Source organism: Canis lupus, chromosome 1 (genome assembly GCF_011100685.1).
Source record: "Canis lupus familiaris isolate Mischka breed German Shepherd chromosome 1, alternate assembly UU_Cfam_GSD_1.0, whole genome shotgun sequence".
In the NCBI taxonomy this organism is placed as follows: Eukaryota; Metazoa; Chordata; class Mammalia; order Carnivora; family Canidae; genus Canis; species Canis lupus.
The window spans coordinates 37,387,772-37,410,364 of record NC_049222.1 but is presented as its reverse complement, the minus strand read 5'-3'; the positions used below and the strand labels follow the sequence as shown (position 1 = coordinate 37,410,364).

The 22,593-nt window shown below is 34.7% G+C and overlaps 1 protein-coding gene across 3 annotated transcripts in view; it reads left to right on the top strand.

Moving 5' to 3' along the window:
- SHPRH (SNF2 histone linker PHD RING helicase) overlaps positions 1-22,593 on the top strand; it is a 94,201-nt gene that overhangs the window by 1,966 nt on the left and 69,642 nt on the right. For all 3 annotated transcript variants that reach the window (XM_038526268.1, XM_038526269.1, XM_038526270.1), the window contains exons 2-9: positions 5,779-6,449; positions 9,280-9,409; positions 11,269-11,487; positions 13,986-14,064; positions 14,738-14,888; positions 15,884-15,992; positions 16,609-16,865; positions 18,975-19,634. In XM_038526268.1, the coding sequence (XP_038382196.1) occupies positions 5,811-6,449; positions 9,280-9,409; positions 11,269-11,487; positions 13,986-14,064; positions 14,738-14,888; positions 15,884-15,992; positions 16,609-16,865; positions 18,975-19,634 (2,244 nt within the window). In that variant the 5' untranslated portion in view covers positions 5,779-5,810. The remainder of the gene's footprint in view (positions 1-5,778; positions 6,450-9,279; positions 9,410-11,268; positions 11,488-13,985; positions 14,065-14,737; positions 14,889-15,883; positions 15,993-16,608; positions 16,866-18,974; positions 19,635-22,593) is intronic.

Genomic DNA, 22,593 nt, shown 5'->3' with positions numbered 1-22,593 from the left:
GGAAAAAAAATCTAAATCAAAGTTTAGTAATCGTTTGTCATATTGTCTTAGTAACTTAACATTTTATGTTTATTTTTCTAAAAATCTGTCTTTGTTTTCTCTTGAAGGTATGGGTCAGTCAGTTTTCTCTGTCTCATTCAGGGCCAGAAATAGTAAAGAATAGTTTCACATTACTTGTAATCTTCTAGAATGTGGTTAAGAGACTCTTGTCTAAAAACGAACATAGTACTTAAGAGGGAGGATATTTGGTATTTGGGGAATTAGAGATATTTGTTTCACCTTGTTTTGAATATCAATTCCATGCTGGCATTGGGGGTACAATGGTGAATAGGATACCATTCCTGCCCAGCTGTCATAGCCTTCAAAGTCATACAGTTAGAACAGTGCAGCAGTTGGGATCAGGGAGGAATGGCCCTTAACTCAGCATGCCTGGTGGTGGAAGGTTTTCTGGGGAAGATTGGAACAGCAACAGGTAGAAAAAGTATGAGAGAGCATTTCAAGCAAAAGGCTTTTTACACTTAAATGTAGGACAATTAAGATGTGGTTCCTATTTTAAAACCTCAAATAAACATGTTTTACCCAAACTCTGATATTTAAGGAGGAGGAATAAGAAGTAGAATAATCAAAAATGGGACTCAGGTAGTGTATAGAAAACCAGAAGAAGGATTTGGAATATGATTAGAAATCTATAGAATTTTACTGGTACTTGACTTATTAGCTGCCAATTAACATTATGATTATAAGTAGTTTTGATCAAATAACATCTTCTTGGTTCAAGAAGTTATCCCTGGATAGAAATCCCTTAAGAAAAGAGTCAATCTGGGATCCCTGGGTGGCTCAGAGGTTTAGCACCTGCCTTTGGCCCAGGGCCTGGTCCTGGAGGCCTGGGATTGAGTCCCACATCAGGCTCCGTGTGTGGAGCCTGTGTCTCTACCTCTTTCTCTCTCTCTCTGTCTCTCATGAATAAATAAATAAAATCTTTTTAAAAAAAAAAAAAGAATCTAAATAAGATTTTTTTTTTTTTAATCATGAATGTATGTTCAGTTCTGGTTTAATTGGCTAGCGTAGAACTTGGGCATCAAGATTTTTTAAAGTTCCCCCAGATGATTCTAATGTGCAGTCAAGTTTGAGACACACAGATGCATGGTCCTCCATCCTACCACATTACAGCTTGGTTATTAGAATATATAATTTATAGTTTCAAAGATGGTGGTGATTAGCAGTTACTGCTCATTGAATGTATGCTAAACTTCTGTTAACTGTATTATGGCACTTATATTATTTCTAAGGATAATCCTATCATCCCCATCTTAGAAATGAGAAAACTCGCACAGAGAGGTTAGTTAGATAACTCTCTGTGCACACAGTAAATGCCAAAGCTAGAATTAGAATCTTTTCTCCTGTAAGCCATTGCTTTGCAGCTGTGAGACTCTATAGCTAGTTCCTTTTGGGTCTTTTAGAGTTAACAATTCATAATTGCCATGTTTTTAATATTAGCATTATTGTTGGTAATAAATTATCTAACCCACCATCACCACCACTGCCGCCTCATATCCACACTCTGCCATTAGCAGTTCTACCCGGTAGAGAAGTATGGTACATTACCCTCCCTCTTCAGTTTGGTCCGTTACTGTGACTTGCTTTATTTATTTTGTGGAACCTTGTACTTTTGCTGTGACCACACTTTAAAAAGTACTTGTGTGATTGGATTTACACTGTTACCCTTCAGCTATGGTGATAAGTATATTTGGGAGTTGCTTTACTGGTCCTAGGAGGAAAATGAGAACTACATTATAAGCAGGGTTGAACTGCTCCTCCAGAAACCTCACCTACATCAGCCAACCCTCAGCTAACCAGCTAACCTGCAGATCTGTGAGATTAAATGATTGCTTTCTTAAGATATTGAGCTTTGGAGTGCTGTACAATGTTATCTGGCATTATTTGTGGCCATAATCAACTAATAAGTTGATATAGCCGAACTTTTCAGACTTCTAGCAGAATGACCAAATTCCAGTATTCTAACCTACGTTCTGATAAGAACTGGACAAAGATAAACACATAGGTTATTGGGGGCTTCCAGTATTATTCTTCCAAGATCATAGACAAGATAAGGTTCTTATACTTAACCATAGTAAGAGATTGTTTACAGTTTATTACTTGCAGATTCATAAAGCAGGCACTGGCTAAGGAAATGGAATTCTCATGATACTTGCTAACCTTTTTGCAGTTTTGAGAATGTCTTATATTTGCACCGTCTAGTATAGTAGCCACTGTTCACATATGACTGTTAAGTGCTTAAAAGTGTGGCTAGTGAGATTGAGGAGCTGAGTTTATGATGCTATTTAAGCTTATTTAAAGTTAAAAAGCCACATGCAGTGTGACTACTAAGAGAATTAATTATCCATTTATATTTTGTCAGTAAATTACTCATTTTTTCTAGAATTTTCAAGTTAATTAGAATAAAAATGTTCTTTGTTTAAAAAAAGATTTTTATTTATTTACTTATAAATGAGAGACACACAGAGAGAGGCTAAGACATAGGCAGAGAGAAACAGGCTCCCCGTGGGGACTCCATCCCAGGATCCCAGGATCATGCCCTGAGCCAAAGGCAGATGCTCAACCACTGAGCCACCCAGGCGTCCCAGAATAAAGCTGTTCTTAATATTCTCTTATAATTTTATTTTTTTAGGATTTTGTTTATTTATTTGAGAGAGAGAGAAAGAGAACACAAGCTGGGGCGAGGGTAGCAGAGGCAGAGGGAGAAACGGACTCCCCATGGAGCAAGGCGCTTGACTCAGGGCTTGATCCCAGGACCCTGGGATCGTGACCTGACCTGAAGGCAAGTGGTTAACCAACTGACTGAGCCACCCAGGCACTGCATTCTCCTCTAATTTTTTTTTTAAGATTTTATTTATTTATTCATGAGAGACACGCAGAGAGAGAGAGAGAGAGAGAGAGAGAGAGAGAGAGAGGCAGAGATACAGGCAGAGGGAGAAGCAGGCTCCATGGAAGGAGCCCAACATGGGACTCAGTCCTGCGTCTCCAGGATCACACCCTGGGCTGAAGGCAGCGCTAAACCGCTGAGCCACCCGGCTGCCCTCTCTTCTAATTTTAAGTCTTTTCTTCATCTCATTTTTGTTTGCACTTTTAAAATCAGCTTTATTAAGGTATAATTTACATATAGTAAAATCCAGCAATGTTAAGTGTACCATGATGAGTTTTGACAAGTATATACAATTACGTAAATACCAGTTGAACATTTCTGTCATCCCAAAACTTTCTCTCCTGCTCCATGCCATCAGTCCACTTTTTCCCACTTCCTCTGCTTTAGTAACCACTCACTGACTTTCGATCAGTAGGTTTTTGCCTTTTCTAGAATTTTACATAAATAGAATCATATAAGGTCTTACACATCTGGCTTCCTTCACTTAGCACAATGCTTTAAAAATTCATCCATTTTTTTTTTTTAATTCATCCATCTCATTGTATATTGTATCAGTAGGTTATCAAGAAATATCCCCCTGTTTATCCATTTACCAGGCAATGGACTGTTTCCATTTTTGGCTTTTGTTAAAATTGCTATTAACATTCAAGTTTAAATCTTTTTTGTAAATCTATGTTTTTATTTCTCTTTGGTAAATATCTAGGAGTAGGATTACTAGGCTGCACAGAAAGTTTGTATTTCATTTTGTAAGAAAATTGATAGACTTTTCCTCATGTTTGAGAGTTCAGTTTTAGTTGCTCTACCTCTTCAGTCTTTTAAATTTTAACCATTCTAGTACATACATACATACATAGTTTCCTGTCATGGATTGTAGGTTGAATTTGCATTGCCTTAATGACTGATGATGGCGAAGACATTCTCATGTGCTTATTTGGCACTCGTAGATCATCTTTGGTGAAGCATATGTTCAGAATTTTTTCCATTTCGTCATAAGGTTGTCTTACTATTGATATGTGAGCTTTTTTCTATTCCACATACAAATCTTTCATCAGATACTTGCTTTACTAATACTGCATCCCATCCCATCTGACTTCCCATTTCCTTTCTATAACAGTATCTTTTGAAGTGCTAAAATATGTAATTTTGTTGAAACTTTATCAATTTTTTGCATTCTGTTTTTGTGCCCTATTTAATTTTTTTTACCTAATTTAATATCACTTTAATTTCTCCCCTGTTTTGTTCTAGAAGTTTTATAGTTTTAGCTTTTGTATTTCAGTTGGTGATCTATTGCAAGTTAATTTTTATATGTGGTGAGAGGTAAAGGTCAAAGTTCATTTTTTTGCATATGGCTATCTGTTTATTGAAAAGAATATTTTTGCCCATAGATTGCCTTTGAATTTCTTTCAAAAATTAATTGACCAGGTGCCAGGGTGGATCAGTCAGTTAAAACATCCGACTCTTGGCTTTGGCTTAGGTTCGTTATCTCATGAGTCCTGACATCAAGCCCCAAATGAGGCTCTCCGTTCAGTGGGGAGTCTATTTGAGATTGTCTCCCTCTCCCATTCTCCAGCCCCCCCCCCCCATGCTCACTCTTACTCTCTAAAATAAATAAATAAATAAATAGTAAATAAATCATTTAAAAAAAATCAGTTGACCATACATGTATGGGTCTATTTCAGGATGCTTTAGTTTGTTACATTGATCAGTATGTCATATACCATTACCATTACCACACATTAATTACCATCAGTATAAGTCCTAGAATCAGTGTAAGTCTTTCAACTTTATTCTGCTTTTTGGAAATTATTTTGACCCTTCTAGATCTTGGGCATTTTAATATAAATTTTAAAATTACTTGTCAGTTTCTGGGGGGCGGGGGGAAGCCTATTGGGATTTTGAATAGGATTACTTTGTAGGTCAACATCTAGGAATTGACATTTTGACATCTTGCATCTTTCAGTCCATAAACTTTCCAAATTGAGAATATTTCTTAAACTACCCTGAAGCTAAATTTTAACTGTTTATACATCCTTTTTTTTTTTCCAGCTGTATCATTAGAATAGGTGGAATTAGGCATCAATCATCATTACAACTTCATAATTTAACCTCTGAGTTGTGTGTTTCATATAGAAATTGGCTATTATTTTGGGAAAAGTGTAGTTTGACCCTGCCTAATTGGTGTCAGACCAATTTCCTCTTCAGAGATGACAAAGCTTTCTCTTCTTTTTCCTACATTTTTTCATCTCTTTCTTCTTTTGTCTTTGCTCCATTTCCCCTGGTTGCCATCACCAGCTTATTCCTTGCCCAGCTATTCTTATTTATGCCAATTCATAAAAAAGAAATATGTTCTGTATTTTTATTTTCTTCTTTTGAGAGAAATATATATATTCGGGAATTCTTCAGCTATGTGTGGGTCAAGGGAAGTTTTGTTAACCTGTTGGGATTATAAAACAAAATTGAATTTCTGTTGTGATGAGTTCAAATGTTACTAAAACTCTTCAAATAGCATTTCCAGGATATTTGAGAGATTTACCTTAGTGTCATGCTGCTCATTACATGCATTTTTAGAATGTATTTTATTCTATATAATGCACTATTACATTTATCCATTAAAGAACTGGTAAGACCATTGAATTTCTATGATGCATGAGATTATCAATGTGACCTAACCTGTGTTTGACTTATTTTAAAAAAATTAACCATTGCTTTTTGTATCTTTTTAAGATTTCATATTATGTGTGTGAGCTGTTAGTTTATGGTGAATTATTCATCTGGGAGCACTTTAATACCAAAATTCTCTCTTGGAATGCTTACTTGTTGCATTTGTCTCCTAGAGTTCACATTTGCTAACCAAGAAAACTTGAAAATGAGTAGCCGGAGGAAACGTGCTCCTCCAGTGAGAGTTGATGAGGAAAAACAACAGCAGCTTCATTGGAATATGCATGAAGACAGAAGAAATGAACCTCTCACCCTAACTGATGATGAGAACCCCTGCTCTGGTTCAGATTTCTCTTCTGCTCACTGCATCATCCTAGGTGATAGTCTAAAGGAAGAAGTGGCTCACAAAGATAAAAAGAGGTGTTCGGAGGCAGTGAGCATCTCAAAATCAAACGATAAAGAAGAGACTTGTGGCACTTTTTCTCCTTTGTCTATAAAGCTGAATATCGTGATTTCTCCCTATCACTTCGATAATTCTTGGAAGGCATTTCTAGGAGAATTAACTCTTCAGCTTCTTCCTGAACAGAGTTTAATTGAACATTTTTCTGAAAAGAGTTTTACACTGATGAGTTCAGAGTCAAGCGATCATTTCCTGATCTATGTTAATTCAGAATGTGAAGATGTAGAGAAGCAAGAAAAAGGACTCAATGAGCCAATTAGTACTTGTGACAAGGGTATTCGAGTGGAATCATCTTTCAGTGGTGAAATATTAGAAGATTTGGGGTGGCTACAAAAGAAGAGAAGAATAAAACTTTACCAAAAACCAGAAGGAAATCACATGATCAAGGTACTCAATTTTTATGGTGTCTCTTAAAGGTTCTTCTGTGTTGGGCAATCCCATTTTGAAGTTAACTTAGAAGGAAGGTCTAAAAGCCAGAAAAAAGCCTCTCATTAAGTTTCAAAGTGTACTTTATTTTGAGCTTTCAGTAACTGTAAAAAATGTATACTCTAGCTGATCATTTCCAGGCTGTCCTTTTTCAAGATACTCTTCCAGCTCTGCTCTCAGTGTCTTGTCATCTCTCCTTTTTCCTGTAGCAGTCCTTTAACCGTTGCCCTGCTTGCCTTTTCAACTCCATCTGCTTTGTCTCTGGATTAGTATAATGTGAATGAAATGAAATTCTGTTCTTCACTGCCTACAGAACCAAGTGTCATCCGGCACATAACTCTCTTCTTTGATAGGCCCTTTTCTACCTTTCCAGCCTCTTCTTTTATCACTCTGCTTTTTATTTTGTCCCAGAAATTCCAAATTGATTTATTTCCTACATGTTTTCTGGCCATATTTCTGCATCTTTGCTTTTGTTTAATGGTTCTCTGCCTGGTTTTTTCCCTTCCTTTTCCCTAATAACTCCTGGGCATTCTCTAATATTCAGCTCAGAGTTCACTTCTCTAGGGAGATCTTTTTGTAAATTTCATGGATTGTGTTACATGCCCTTTCCCCATAATACTCTATACACATTTGTTTTTACCATGACCACTTGTAGTGTACTTTCATTTTAGATTTTTCTCCTTCAGCAGACTACAACATCATTTATCTTCACAGCCTAGTAAAAGTCCTGATACTGAACAGATTTCCAGCAAATGAATGAGTAAATTTATAACTCATTTCAGGCTCTTCTATTTCCTAGCTAGTATCTTTATGTGACTCATTTAAATGCTCAAATTTCAGCATCTTTCTGTATAAAATATAAATAATAAACATTCTTTTTGCTTCATATAGTCATGTTGAGAATCAAGTGCATTGCTGTAAATAGATGTCCTTTATAAGCTATAAAGTAGGCTAATATGCCTTCAGGCCAAAGCTTGAAAGGAAAAGAAATTCTAAAATGTTAAATTCACTTTTGTTTAATTGAAATCTGTGTCTTGCGTTTCTTGCATTAAAAAGCAATTGTAGGGATCCCTGGGTGGCGCAGCGCTTTGGCGCCTGCCTTTGGCCCAGGGCGCGATCCTGGAGACCCGGGATCGAATCCCACATCGGGCTCCCGGTGCATGGAGCCTGCTTCTCCCTCTGCCTATATCTCTGCCTCTCTCTCTCTCTGTGACTATCATAAATAAATAAAAATTTAAAAAATTTTAAAAAAATAAAAAATAAAAAAAATAAAAAGCAATTGTAGGGCAGCCCCGATGGCCCAGCGGTTTGGTGCCGCCTTCAGCCTGGGGTATGATCCTGGAGACCCGGGATTGAGTCCCACGTCAGGCACCCTGCATGGAGCCTGCTTCTCCTTCTGCCTGTCTCTGTGTGTCTGTCATGAATAAATAAATAAAATATTTAAAAAAAAAAAAAACAGGTAGCCCGGGTGGCTCAGTGGTTTAGCGCCACCTTTAGCCCAGGGCCTGATCTTGGAGACAGGGAATCGAGTCCCACGTCGGGCTCCCTGCATGGAGCCTGCTTCTCCCTCTGCCTGTGTCTCTGCCTCTCTCTCTCTCTCTGTGTCTCTCATGAATAAATAAATAAAATCTAAAAAAAAAAAAAAAAAAAGCAATTGCATTGGTATACTTTCAGAATTGATAATAGGAAAGAAAACTTAGAAGCATTAGATTGTAATTAATTCTTCCCTGGAGAATGAAACTATGCAACCACTTACTCCCTTTCCTTGTTGATTGTGTGTGAGGAAATTGTGGCTCAGTGATAAGCATGTATATAAGAATTCGTGGCTTGTATATCTATTCTGCCCACCTTCCCCATGGACCAATCCTTGATCTATTCTGTTTTCTTATCCCAATTTTTATAAATATTTAAACGTTTATTGCTGTTACAGTAAGCTAACTCTGGATGCATACAAGGCAGAGTACAAATAATAATTAAACATATTCTTTGTTACTCATTCCTAAATAATGCTGAGTTGGCTTCTTGTTCTTTAGGAAAAGAATATGAGCCTCTGTGTGATTATGGAATCAGGTCCAGGATAACGGAAATGAAAGAAAATGCATTTATTGAGTTATTTACCATTAGGAAGTTTTAAGATTGTATTATCTAGGCTATTTCATAGAGGCTTCTCTCCTATTGCAAGTAACAGCATTTGGTTTTAAATAAATCAATTACTTTGCCTGTTTTTTTAACTCTTAAACACTGATGCCAGTATTCAACTTCAAATATTTTGACTACAGAACTTCATACTGAATTGTTTTACAAGAATCAGGATATATTACATCAATCAAGATCTGTTTTCCTATACATTTTAGTGTTTGATCTAGTAATAGGTATTCCCAAGCCTAACTGCTTAAGAACCCTGGCATATGCGTCAGAATCTTCTGAGGGAATCTGCATTTTTAACCAACTTCACTGATTATTTTGATACTCATCAAGTTTGAAAATCATTGACTTGGTAAGTGGAATTGGTATTCTTATCACATTGTCCCAAGTTCAGTTCCAGTTTAGGAAGTAATTTTTTCTAGCAACTTGAATGGTGCATCTCACATAGTAGGCACTACATTTGTAGAATGAATTTGTTATTGAAGTTTTGAAATTTGTGAGGGAGATTTAGTAGGTATGTATCTAATGTTTGTGGAGCAAATACTGTAAATATGTTTAAAAACAGTAATGGTTAAAAATTTTTATGTCCTCATAAAGAATGTATAGGACTATTAAAACTATTTTTATGTTGATTAATTCTTTGTAGGTTGGAATTTATCTTTTGGAAGGTGGTCTAGCGAAACTGGACTTTTTGAGTGATGCAAATTCAAGAATGAAGAAATTCAATCAACTTATGAAAAGAGTGATGGAAAAGTTATACAATTTTGTTATTCCAGGTAAATTAAAAATTGCTGATACTTTAAGAATTGGGAGGTTTTCCCAAATCATATACATAATAAGCAGAAAAATGATAAACCATAATAAAATTAAACAATCTCTATAAAATCACTATCTGATAAAATTATATGTATCTGAAATGCCCCACTAATTTGTGTCTTTCCTTGCTAAATACTGAGCTTAGAGAAGTACCCAAGAAATATTTGCAGTCAATAGTCAGAGTCTAAAGGATCTAAGCTGATTAGAATTTTTGCATCATCCTTGTGCTTTTATTTTGTCATGGCCAGAGATTCTTGGCTGGCCTTATTCCACCTCTCCTTTGCAGTCTGACAAATAATCTCAAGAGCCTGCTTCCCATAAAGACCAGTTAACTTTGCTACTGTTTCTTGGCAAGATGTTGCATCTTTGGTCAGGACTGCAGCTTCAGAGTTGTCTACCTTTGGTTCCCAAGGAGAGAGTGTGGATGGCTTGATGCAGCCCATCAACACTCCTGGAAAAACAGCTCAAACTCTCCAAGCCCTGCTCATGGTGGGTCAGCATTATTTCAGGTTCAAATTACAGAACATTTCATACTGGAATATTTGGGAAATCAGTTTCTAAGCTTGACCATTGAGTTGTTTCTTTAGTACATTCTTTTGCAAAGTTTCATAATACTAATAAAAGTAGGGGTGCTTGGCTGACTCATTTGGTAGAGTATGCAACTCTTGATCTCAGGGTCATGAGTTCAAGCCTCATGTTGGGTGTGGAGCCTACTTAATTAAAAAAAACTAAAAAAATAAATCATTTTGTATATTGACTTAAAAGAAGGAAAATCTCTGGTTTCAGAATTGGAAGGGATGCTTTTAAGTACATCTGGAATTTTTAAGGTTATGGTAAGAATTATTCTGCCTTTTAAAAATAATACAAATTGAACTTTCTTTTTTTCAAAGAAAAACTTAAATTTAGTTATCAGTACTAGAATACACAAGTATAGTAAAAGTGTGAAATAACCTAACATAAAACTAGACATTAATTATAAAATCTTGAAAATCTTGTATGGCATATTTTTTGTTGAAAAAAGCAAATTATGTATTTTGTGATACAGTCTTCACTCTATGGCATGTGAAGTGCATTCTGTAAAAGTGTAGATAGGCCTTTTTGGAACAGTTCGGAAGTAAATCATAAGCTAAAGTGGGTTTGTACAGTTATTCAAGATTTTGAATTTTTGTTCATGTTATAGTAGGCACCAGTCTTCTTCCAAATGGCAGTCATGCCCAACAAATGTATCTGATATTTTTACAAATTTGTATTAGTGGTTTAAGCAATTATCTCCTAGTTGGCTTCTGCTGCTACCAAATGCCTGTCCTTTTTTAGCATAAGAAATAAAATGGGAAAAATTATGTCTGCATATGGATTTTTTATGTTAAGATGTAAAAGTGAAATAAATTATCCTTTTATAAACTGCAAAAGATATTCACATTCAAATGTTTATTAAATATCTACAATGGGCAAAGCATGTGCTAGCTGCTCTGACAAGCTATAAAAACAAAAGACAGCCTTTGCATTACAGTTCAGTGCACAAGGGAAAAATACAAATAAATGACTGCACTGTCAGATTGATTGCAATCTATCGCTATATCCAAAGTAGAAGAATGTTACATGAAACAGAGGAGAACATTAGTTCTAACCAAGGGAAAAAAGAAAGAAAAAGCCATGGAAAAGGTTGAACTATCTTGAAGGGTGGATTTTTGATCAGTGAAGAATTTAGGTAGGGCCTTCCAGTCCCAGAGATGGAAAACTACATAGTAGAATAAAAATTGCTTATAGTTTCAAGAGGTAGATTGGGTTATTTTGAGTATATTTATTGTCGGATATACAGATGTGTTGGAAGAGGATGAGGAAGAGTCAGAGAGTGAGCCAGAGGGACAGGAGATTGATGAACTCTATCAGTTTGTGAAGCAAACACATCAGCAAGAAACACAGTCCATCCAAGTGGATGTCCAGCATCCTGCCTTGATTCCTGTGTTGAGACCATACCAGAGAGAGGCTGTCAATTGGATGCTACAACAAGAGCATTTCAGAAGTGCTCCTACTAATGGCAAGTATAAGATGCTTAAAGAAAGGCAAATTGATCATAGAGAGATAATTGGGATGGGGGATATTGTTAAGCAAATCATATTGAAACAGTAGAATGGGTTTTACTATGAACAAAATGATAGCTTAAGAAATTCTTTAAAATTAAAATCTAGAGAAATTAATTTGTGGGTTCCCTCATCTGTAAGTGTTTGAACTAATTTTTCCTACCCTGATTGGAATTTTTAAAAACCAATACATTTTTTATATGTCTTTCCAACTAAGAATTGCTTTTGGAACCTGATCAGATGGGAATCTTGCTAATTATCTGCAAGAGGCTTCATAATTCAATGATGGATATTAGCAACAGAAAGCAAATTTACCAAAGTGGGAGAATGATGTGTAACTAATTTTTCTGGGTTTGCATTTATATTCTTTGCTCCACAAAATAAATAATAAAATCTTATCTGTTAAGTGTTTTCCTTAAAGTAAATTTATGGGAGTCATTTATACCACTTCTTTATTCATTATCTTTAAAGAGACAGGTACCAGGTGAGATTTTTTTTTTTTTTTGTATGATTCTAGGAAGTGAAGTATCAACTGTATCTCTTTCTTTCTGTACAGATTTATTTTAATGATGGATAGCTCTTATTTCTCCCATAGGATCTAGTTTGTACTTTTTTATCCAACAAAATTCTTTTTTTTTTTAATTTTTAATTTTGGAAAATAATATCCATTTATAGTCAAAATTTCTTTCCACTCCCCCTCATTCCATACTCTAAATTATTCTGAAGTAACCATTTCATATATCACTTAATCTGGTAATATTTCAGTTTATTTTATTAAAACAAAGGATTCCTTTAAAACAGATATAAAATATATATCTTATAATGGCTTTTTAAACCCAGTAATTTCTTAATATCACTTAATCTCTCCCTTCTATACCTTCCTTTCTTCTCCCCTTTCTCTCTGTTTCTCTATTTCTTTTTCTATCTTATAATTTATTCAGATCTGAAACCATGTAACATTCATACATTGGAATTAGTTGTTGTCTCTTAAATTTCTGTAATCCATAGATTTTTATCTCTTCACATTCTGTATTTTTACTTAAAATTTATTCATTGAAGAAATTGTTAGGTCTGAGGTGTGCCACAGACTATTTGTTCTTCAAAATGAAATAACTTTTCTTTAAGTAATTAAGATATAACTTACAGTAAAATGCACAGACCTTAAGGGCACAGTTTGATAAATTTGCACAAATCTGTGCATCAGTGTCTCCAGTGACCCAATTAAGACATAGAACGAAATTTCCTCAAAAGCCACTAGCCATCCCTGCCTCTTAAGACTTGAAATGGCTGTCTAAATTATGTGTTTTAAGTTTAAAATATATATCAGGTTTCAAATAGTACAAAAAAGGATGCCAAACATCTCACTAATAATTTTTATATTGATTACATGTTGAAGTGATAATATATTGGTTATATTAGGCTAAAAATTTATTAAAATTGACTTTACCTATTTCTTTTATGTCTGTTTTACAATGTTGACATGAAATATTTCTGTCACTCCAGAAACTTCCCTCATGACCCAGTCAGTTCTCCTACTTCAGCCCCTTCAGGAGGCAACTACTGCCATCATAAGTTAGTTTTGCCTGTTTTTGAAACAGTAAATAGTTTGGCCAAATATGGACACCTGAGGCAGGAGAGAAATTGACATCTTTCAACATAATGTTTTTGAGATTCAACTATGCTGCATGAATCAGTAATCCATTCTTTTTCTCCACAGAATGCATTTTCTTGATTCAGTCTCGTGTCATTTAATAGTTATGTTCCCTCTGGCTCCCATAAATTGAAGCTTTTTATCTTTTAATTTTTCATTTTATAAAAGCTATATATCTTTATTTGTACTTCATCTATTAATCCCTAAAGAAGGCAACAAAAAATTACTTGCTGTTTCACTGGTAGGTAGAGACATACTTCCTAATTTGGCAGTTGATTTAAATGACTTAAAATATTAAGGGAAAGGATAGTGAAAGATTTTGATTGAAATACATTCTCTACTTCAGTGTCTTAAGATACCTTTTCCTCAGTTAAGTAAGCTGTTCCTCTCAGCCCATGTAAAACGTTAGGTCTGATTTAGGTTAATGTACTAACCCACTAGCATATGTCTGTTGAGTTATTTAAAAACTCAGGCAACTTCTTGAAAGATTTATAAAGGATAAGCTACTTTCCTTTATTGGGTAGGAATTGGTCACTTATACTAGTTTTCTTTTCCTGTTAATCCTCTATGATTTACTACACTTTGTTTTTCTGTCTTAACACTTTATATAGAAAAATACTGGTATCTAAAGCAAAGGAAGAATAATTGTAAGAAAAATATCTGAAGAAAAGAATGAGATCCTAACCTTTTCCAGGTGTATGTGACTTTCAAGGGTGTCCTGACTGCTAACTTATTTTTATTTTAATGTGATTAGCAGAAGAGAAGACAAACAGAAACTTTTCTCATGGTTATATTTTTCTTTAGAAAATGCCTTGCACTTCTTATGGCGTGAGATTGTTACACCTGAGGATTTGAAACTCTACTACAATCCATATACAGGCTGGTAAGACAAATTTCTTGTGCTTGGTATTAAAAATAAATATTATGAAAACCTGTTTGAGATTGGTAGTATATGTCTTTAGTTTTGACAATAACTTTAAGAAGGAATACTAAGTTAAAGTCCTGTTAGACTTCATATCTTTACTTTTTTTATAAGTAGAACAAATAGAAATTAATAGTAATTTTCATTTTTCAGTAAATGAATGCTATATATAATAGACTTAAGATGCTTAGTTATTGACATTCAAAGAGATGATAATTTTAAGTGAAAATGTTATCTTACAGACCAATTTTTATATTTTCATTATTAATTTCTATTATAAAAGCCTTAGGAATCATTAAATATAATAACATAATGGGTGAATCAGTAGTTATTGGCCTCTTTTTTTATTCACAGACACAAAAGAAAGCAGACATGTTTCCTGTTATTTATAGGAGAGAAAAAAATGATGGGCATTTACCAGTACCACTCCTGTTTCTACAGACTTAGTTGTCAGCTCGGGTAGTTTTTTGATTACCACAGTTCTTTATTTATGACCTAGGGTTTCAGATTGCTTCACCCTAAGATATATTTTAAAGAAAACTTAGACTTTTATGGATTTCTTCCAGTTTTCTTTAGGAATAGTGTAATTTTTACTTAGATTCCTGTGATATGTTTTTCTTGTTTTTTCCTTTAGCATCATCCGTGATTACCCAAATGCTGGGCCACAGTTGCTTGGTGGAATCTTAGCAGATGAGATGGGTCTCGGAAAGACAGTGGAGGTTTTGGCTCTGATTCTGACACATACTCGACAAGATGTCAAACAAGATGCTCTCACTCTTCCTGAGGTAGGAGGAGTACTGTAGTGCTGAGAAAGCAGGGGACATATGTTCTCAAAGAGCATCATATGGCGAACATTTGCTTGGCACTTAAGCCAGCACTTTCAGTTTACTTTGAGGCTAATGATTTTTACAAGTTATTAGTTAACTTCAAGTGGGCACAGATAATAGGATGTTTGTGACCTGGCAGGGTTTTTGTAAGTGATATTAGCCAACTAGGAAAGGGATATGCTCTCTTAGGAAAGTACTGTGAGTTCATTGAATATTTTGCCAGTACTACAAGCTTCCATATTACCACTAAATATTTTTGAGTGATTTGTTTTTAATTGTACAGATCTCAGATATGTAAATCATAGAATCTAATGATTGATTAATAGATTGCTAAATGAATCAAACTCTTAAGTCCTCATTCCAAAATATATAATTGTGTTTAAAAATATAAATTTTAGAGTTTATGAGGGTGCCCCGAGACAAATGTAGCTCATAATTTCAAATAACCAGATCTAAAATCAACACACTAGTTAAGGACATAATTGATTACTTGTAGGGCCCATGGTGCTCACAACTTTAATGATAATGTGATCTTCTGATAGGGTCAGATTTGCAAAGTTAAAGTTAACTTTATAGATTTGAGTATGGAATAGAAAATATCTATTTAATTGTAAAAAAGAAAAATGTTAGAATATATAGTTTTAATTGTCGGTAACTTCTATATTAATTCCATACTTAAACAAGCCTTTAAAAGGTAATTTTAGAAGTTCTACACTTAACATTTGGGTAATTTAAGATAATATAACAGTTTTTAAAAGTGATGGCCAGCAGTAAGCCCTGAGATATTAGAAAAAAAAAAAAAAAGGTTTGTATGTATGAATAGCATTCTAGCTCTTTCATCATTTTTTACAACTCTCTTGCATCTCCTTAGTAGAAGGAGGGTTAATTTTAATAAGCAATCCCAATTACTGAAAACAAAGCACTGTGTGACTACTGAATGTTGTTTATATCAGGGAAAAGTGGTGAATTATTTCATTCCATCACATTATTCTGGAGGAAAAGTAAAAAACACAGAAACCCAGAATATGGAATTTGAACCAAAAGAAAAAGTTCAGTGCCCCCGTAAGTATGAAATCTTTAAAGAAAATACCTTTTTTACAGTCATCTTTGTGATAGTTCTTTCATTCCTTGTATAGAGCTATATTGTAATTGTTATGAATTGTTTTCATAGTCATTTATACTTTGTATAAATGGAGTCAATTACAAGTCTTAACAAAAGTAAAGATTTATTCTTTCATTTGATTGATTTTTTTTTTAGTCTAGATAGTTCTTATTCAGTCTTTTATATTTGAATTTCTTAATCTTACAGTTTAATCCAGGTTTTGTTTATTCTCAGTCATAGTTACTTCAAATTCTTCTAGCAAATGATTATTTCCCTTAAGTAGCATATATATATAGATAATTGTGAGAGGTTTTTTAAAATACAATTTTAATGATAGTTGCTTTCTAAGGTTAACAAATTAAAGAATAATTCTTCCTTAAGTTATTTCTATAATAATTTATTAATGTGTTGAGATAAACTTATTACATATTCTTCAAAATGATGATACACAAGCAATATATCTCCAATAAATCTTTGCTTTATATTTTCTCAACTTAGTTCTCAATGCATTTAACTGTGTTCTGTTTTTTTGATTTTAATTATTTTGACTGAGTTAGCATATCCTTTTGCATATAGCTACACGTGTGATGATCCTGACAGCTGTGAAAGAAATGAATGGAAAAAAAGGAGTTTCCATCCTTTCCATCTATAAATATGTCAGTTCTATATATAGATATGATGTTCAGCGGAACAGGAGTCTTCTGAAACGGATGCTGAAATGTTTAATTTTTGAAGGTCTTGTGAAACAGATCAAAGGCCATGGTTTTTCTGGAACTTTTACATTGGGGAAGAATTACAAGGAAGAGGATATATATGATAAAACAAAAAAGCAGGTAACAGAACATTTGTTAAGTTGCTGTATGTGATGCCTTATAGAAGGCATTGAATAGATCCCATTTGATACTGAGGCTCTTAGACACTAAAGGTAAAAAACAAACTAAAATAATCACATATGGCTGTGACTTATCTTTTCTACTTCCTGAATATAAGTTTCACCAGAGTAGAACTATTATTTTGTTTACTAAGCCCAGAGAAGAGTGCTTGGCACATAGCAAATAACCAATAAATATTTACTGGATGAATTATATTAGTGGGTTAAGCATATTATAGAGTTTAAAATAACTCTAAAGAATATATTTTTTAAAGAGAAAAAAAAATAAGTTAAGCAGATCTATCCTCATCATGCTGTTGTCAGCAGTTAAAAACATCTGTAGTTTAAAAATATTAGATACCTTACATTTGCTTAGCTCTTTATATACATTTTCAGTTTTTTATATAAATTCTTATTTTTCTCATATCATCTTAGGAAATTTTTACATTTTGTTATAAAATTGCTTTTTGGGGCTCTTAATTTCAAATTTGCATTTAAAAAATTGGTTACATAGCTATTAAATCAGGTAAAGGGGGCTTGACTGAATCAATCAGAATAGCGTGAGCATTGGATATAGAGATTACCATAAATAAATGAATGAATAAACTAACTTTTTTTTTTTTAATATTTTATTTATTCATGAGAGAGACAGAGAGAATGGCAGAGGCACAGGCAGAGGGAGAAGCAGGCTTCATGCAGGGAGCCTGATGTGGGACTCAATCTCGGGTCTCCAGGATCAGGCCCTGCTAAAGGCAGGTGCTAAACCACTGAGCCACCCGGGCTGCTCAATAAACTAACTTTAAATAAATAAATCAGATAAAGACTAATACAATAAGTCAAAGTTTAGGACAACCAGCTTGTCTACTCTGAAAGAAATGGCAGATTAAAAAGTTCACTTTCTGGAGTAGAGATTACCATAAATAAATGAATGAATAAACTAACTTTATTTTTTTTAATATTTTATTTATTATGAGAGAGACAGAAGACAAGAAAAGTTCACTTTCTGGAGTAGAGATTACCATAAATAAATGAATGAATAAACTAACTTTATTTTTTTTAATATTATTATTTATTTATGAGAGAGACAGAAGACAAGAGAGACAGAGAGAGACGCAGAGGCACAGGCAGAGGGAGAAGCAGGCTCCCTGCAAGGAGCCCAATGCATGACTCAATTCTCGAACTGGGATTACACCCTGAGCCAAAGGCAGATGCTCAACCGCTGAGCCACCCAGGCATCTCAAAAGGAAAATCTTCAATTAAAATCATTCATTTAATTTTAAGTGTTCCAACTCCTCTGTTCCTCTCCTCAGTTCTTTTTTTTTTTTTTTTTAAGATTTTATTTATTTATTCATGAGAGAGAGAGAGAGAGAGCCATCCAGGGATTCTCCCAATCTCAGTTCTTATATCACTTCTAGGACACTACTTGCTAGCGCCTACCTCTCCGTCAAAGCCCCTCTGTTACATACCCTCTTACACATTCCTATACCATCGTTTCACTTGTTATTATTCTCCCATTTCCAATTGACCTCTTCGGAGACCACGAGTTAAGTATTTCTCATATTTGTATCCCCAGCATCTAGCACTATACCTGGCACAGAATTGGCATTCAGTAAATAATTTCAGGAAGGGACACCGGTAGAAAGGAGAAAAAAGGAATTTATTTGCTAATTGTAGTAACTAGTAGATTAATTTTCACTTTCTTTAAATGCTATGTCTTAGTGCTTGGTATGTTTATAATGATCCTAGTTTGTCTATTTATGTATTATAAAAACTACAGTCTTCTATTGGTTTAGACAAACTATAAATTATAAGAAGTTAATTTCAATATACTACCTTTCTAATTTTTATTGTCTTCAAATTTTACTTTACCATAATGGAGCCTCCCTTTTTTAGACCTAGAGAGTACAGAGGGCGGATTGAAAGCCACTGATCAGGAATGATTCTCCTCTGGGAAAATGGTAGCAAAGAATGACTATTGGGCTTTTATGGAAAACTTATAAGTAAGGTTGGGAATATAATTTCAGAAATGTAATCATGTTGAAATCAATTAATTAAATAATATTTTCCTTAGGCAGTAGGGAGTCCAAGGAAAATTCAGAAAGAATCCAGAAAATCAGGGAGCAAAGACACAGATTCTGAATACTTGCCATCAAACACATCTGATGATGATGATGATCCTTACTATTATTATTATAAGGCTCGGAGAAATCGTAGTAAATTCAGGAAAAAGCCTGTTACATCCACAAAAAAGGGAAAAGGTCAGCCTAATATCAATCTCAGTTCACAAGATCACTGTCCAGCTACCAATGACTCTGGAATTACCGATGTTGCCACATCTAAAAGTGCATGTATCTTTGAAGGCAAGCAAGAACATGCAGCTGAGGACCAAGCTGAATCTCTAAACCCTGCTGATGGTGATGTGCCACAATCTACTATCTTGAGTCCCTGTAATTCCTCTGATTATCGCTTTGAATGCATATGTGGTGAACTTGACCAAGTAGACCGTAAACCTCGTGTTCAGTGCCTGAAATGCCATCTGTGGCAACATGCAAAATGTGTGAATTATGAAGAGAAGAATCTGAAGATTAAACCTTTTTACTGTCCCCACTGTCTTGTTGCAATGGAGCCAGTATCAACAAGAGCAACTCTGATCATCTCGCCCAGTTCCATCTGTCATCAGTGGGTGGATGAAATCAACAGGCATGTGAGGTCATCATCTCTTCGAGTCTTGGTAAGGCAGTTTGGGCTCTTGAAAGGGATAGGAAAATGTCAGTTTTTGCTTCCTTGTGATAAGTTTCATAATCTTTGTCACTTTGTTCTTTATCCCAAAAATTAACTTAAATAGATAATATGAGGTCAGAACTTGAAAAGGAAAACGAGAAATGAAAATGAAAGAGTGGATTCTATATTCTTGTCTGACATCAGGCATTTTGAGTGAAAAGATGTGAAAGCTTTTGAAAAAATTCATCATGTAAACAAAAAAGACTTCATATATGCATTTATACTCTCAGACAGAAATGCAGTCCAAAGGCACCATTGTGTTAACAGTAGCTACTTGTCTGATCTCTACCTCTTAGCTCCAGAATCATCTTCTGAAGCCTCACCGTATCTGTAAAATAAGAATTTACTCATTCAACAGTTATTGAGCACCTACAATATACTAAGAATTGTGCTAAGTTCTAAAAATAGTACACCCTCACATACTTTGAAGATTAAATGATTTGATAAAAAGTGCTGGTACATAGTACGTTGTAATTTACTAATGTTAGTATTTCTTTTTTATTGAAGTATAACTGACATACAGTGTTCTATTAATTTTAAGTATGTAACAGTGAATTGACAATTCTATATGTTAAGCTATACTCAACATGAGAAGTGTAGTTATCTGTCACCATGCAATGTTATTACAGTATTATTGATTATATTACCTATACTCTATTTTTCATCCTGGTGACTTATATATCTTAGAACTAGAACTCTGGGGCAGCCTGGGTGGCTCAGTGGTTCAGCGCTGCCTTCAACCCAGGGTGTGGTCCTGTAGACCCGGCATCAACTCCCGTATCAGGCTCCCTGCATTCAATGGAGCATGCTTCTTCCTCTGCCTGTGTCTGTGCCTCTCTCTCTGTTTTTTTTTTTTTTTTTCTCTCTCTCTCTATGTCTCTCATGAATAAATAAATCATAAAAAAAACCTTTAAAAAAAAAGGACTAGAATTCTGTACTACTTAATTCCTATTTCACCCACCCCCTCAATTCCCTCTGCTCTGCTAACCACCAGTTTGTTCTCGCTATTTATACTTTATGTTTATTCATTTGGTTTTTTAGGGTTCCACATATAAATGATATATGGGTTTATCTTTCTTTCTCTGACTTACTTCATCAGGCCTAATACCTCGAGGCTCATATTGTCACAAATGGAAAGATCTTACTCTTTTTTATAACTAATATTCAACTGTATATTTTTATACACCATATCTTTTTTATCTATCCATCTGTCAGTGAACACAGGTTGCTTCCATAACTTGGCTATTGTAAATAATACTGCAATAAACCTAGGGGTGACTATATTTTCAAATTAGTGTTTTCATTTTCTTTGGGTAAATAGTGGAATTACTGGATCATATAGTATTTCTGGGTTTGTTTGTTTGTTTTAAAGATTTTATTTATTCATGAGACACAGAGAGAGGCAGAGGGAGAAGCAGGCTCCATGCATAGAGCCCGACACAGGACTCGATCCCAGGTCTCCAAGATCCCGCACGGGGCTGAAAGCGGCACTAAACTGCTAAGCCACCCAGGCTGCCTCTTTTTTAATTTTGGTGGGAACTTTCAAACTATTTTCTACAGTGGTTGCAGCAGTTTACATTCCCACCCACAGTGCACTAGAGAATTTCCTCTTCTCCATATCTTCACCAATGCTTGTTTGTTCTTATCTTTTTGATACTAGCCATTCTGACCAGTGTGAGGTGATACCTCCTTGTTTGATTTGCATTTCTGTTCTAGTGATGTCGAGCATCTTTTTTATGTGTCTGTTGGCCATCTGTATATCTTCTTTGGAGAAATGTCTGTTCAGATCCTCTGCCTATTTTTTAATCATATCTTTTTTTTTTTTTATGTCAAGCTACATAAGTTCTTTATATATTTTGGATATTAACTCCTTAATGGATATATCACTTGCAAATATCTTTCCCATTCACTGGATTGCCTTTTTGGTTTTTTTTTAAAATATTTTATTTATTTATTAACGAAAGAGAGAGAGAGAGGCAGAGACACAAGCAGAGGGAGAAGCAGGCTCCACGCAGGAGCCCGACATGGGACTCGATCCCGGGTCTCCAGGATCAGGCCCTGGACTGAAAGCGGCGCTAAACCGCTGAGTCACCTGGGCTGCCCTGCCTTTTTGTTTTGATGGTGTTCTTTGCTGTGTGTAAGGTTTCTATTCTGCTTCAGTGTCAGTAGTTTACTTTTGTTTTTGTTTCCCTTGCCTGAAGTTGCCAGACCAACTTCTAAGAGGTGACTGCCAGTGTTTTCTTTTAGGAATTTTATGGTTTCAACTCTCACATTTAGATTTTTATTTCATTTTGAGTTAATTTTTATATGGTATAAGAAAGTGGATCGCTTTTATTTGTTTGCATGTAGCTGTCCAGTTTTCCCAGCACCCATTTATTGAAGATACTATCTTTTCTCCATTGTATATTCTTGCCCTTTTATCATAGATAAACTAACCATATAAGTATGGGTTTATTTATGGGCTGTCTTGTTCCATTGCTCTTTGTATTTCTTTTTGTGTCAGTACCGTACTCTTGACTACTACAGCTCTTGAAGTATATCTTGAGGTCGAGGATTGTGATACGTTCAGCTCTTGCAGGATTGCTTTGACTATTCAAGGCTTTCTATGGTTCCATACCAGTTTTGAGGATTATTTGTTCTAGTTCTGTGAAAAAATGCTATTGGTATTCTGATAGGGATTGCACTGAATCTGTAGATTGCTTTGGGTACTATGGATATTTTAACAATATTAATTTTTTTAATGCATAAGCATGGTTTATCTTTCCGTTTGTGTATTTCATCTTCAGTTTTTGTCTTCAGTGTCTTACAGTTTTCAGATAATAGGTATTTTACCTTCTTGGTTAAAATTATTTCTAGTATTTTTTTCTTTGTGATATAATTGTAAAAGTGATCATTTTCCTAATTTCTCT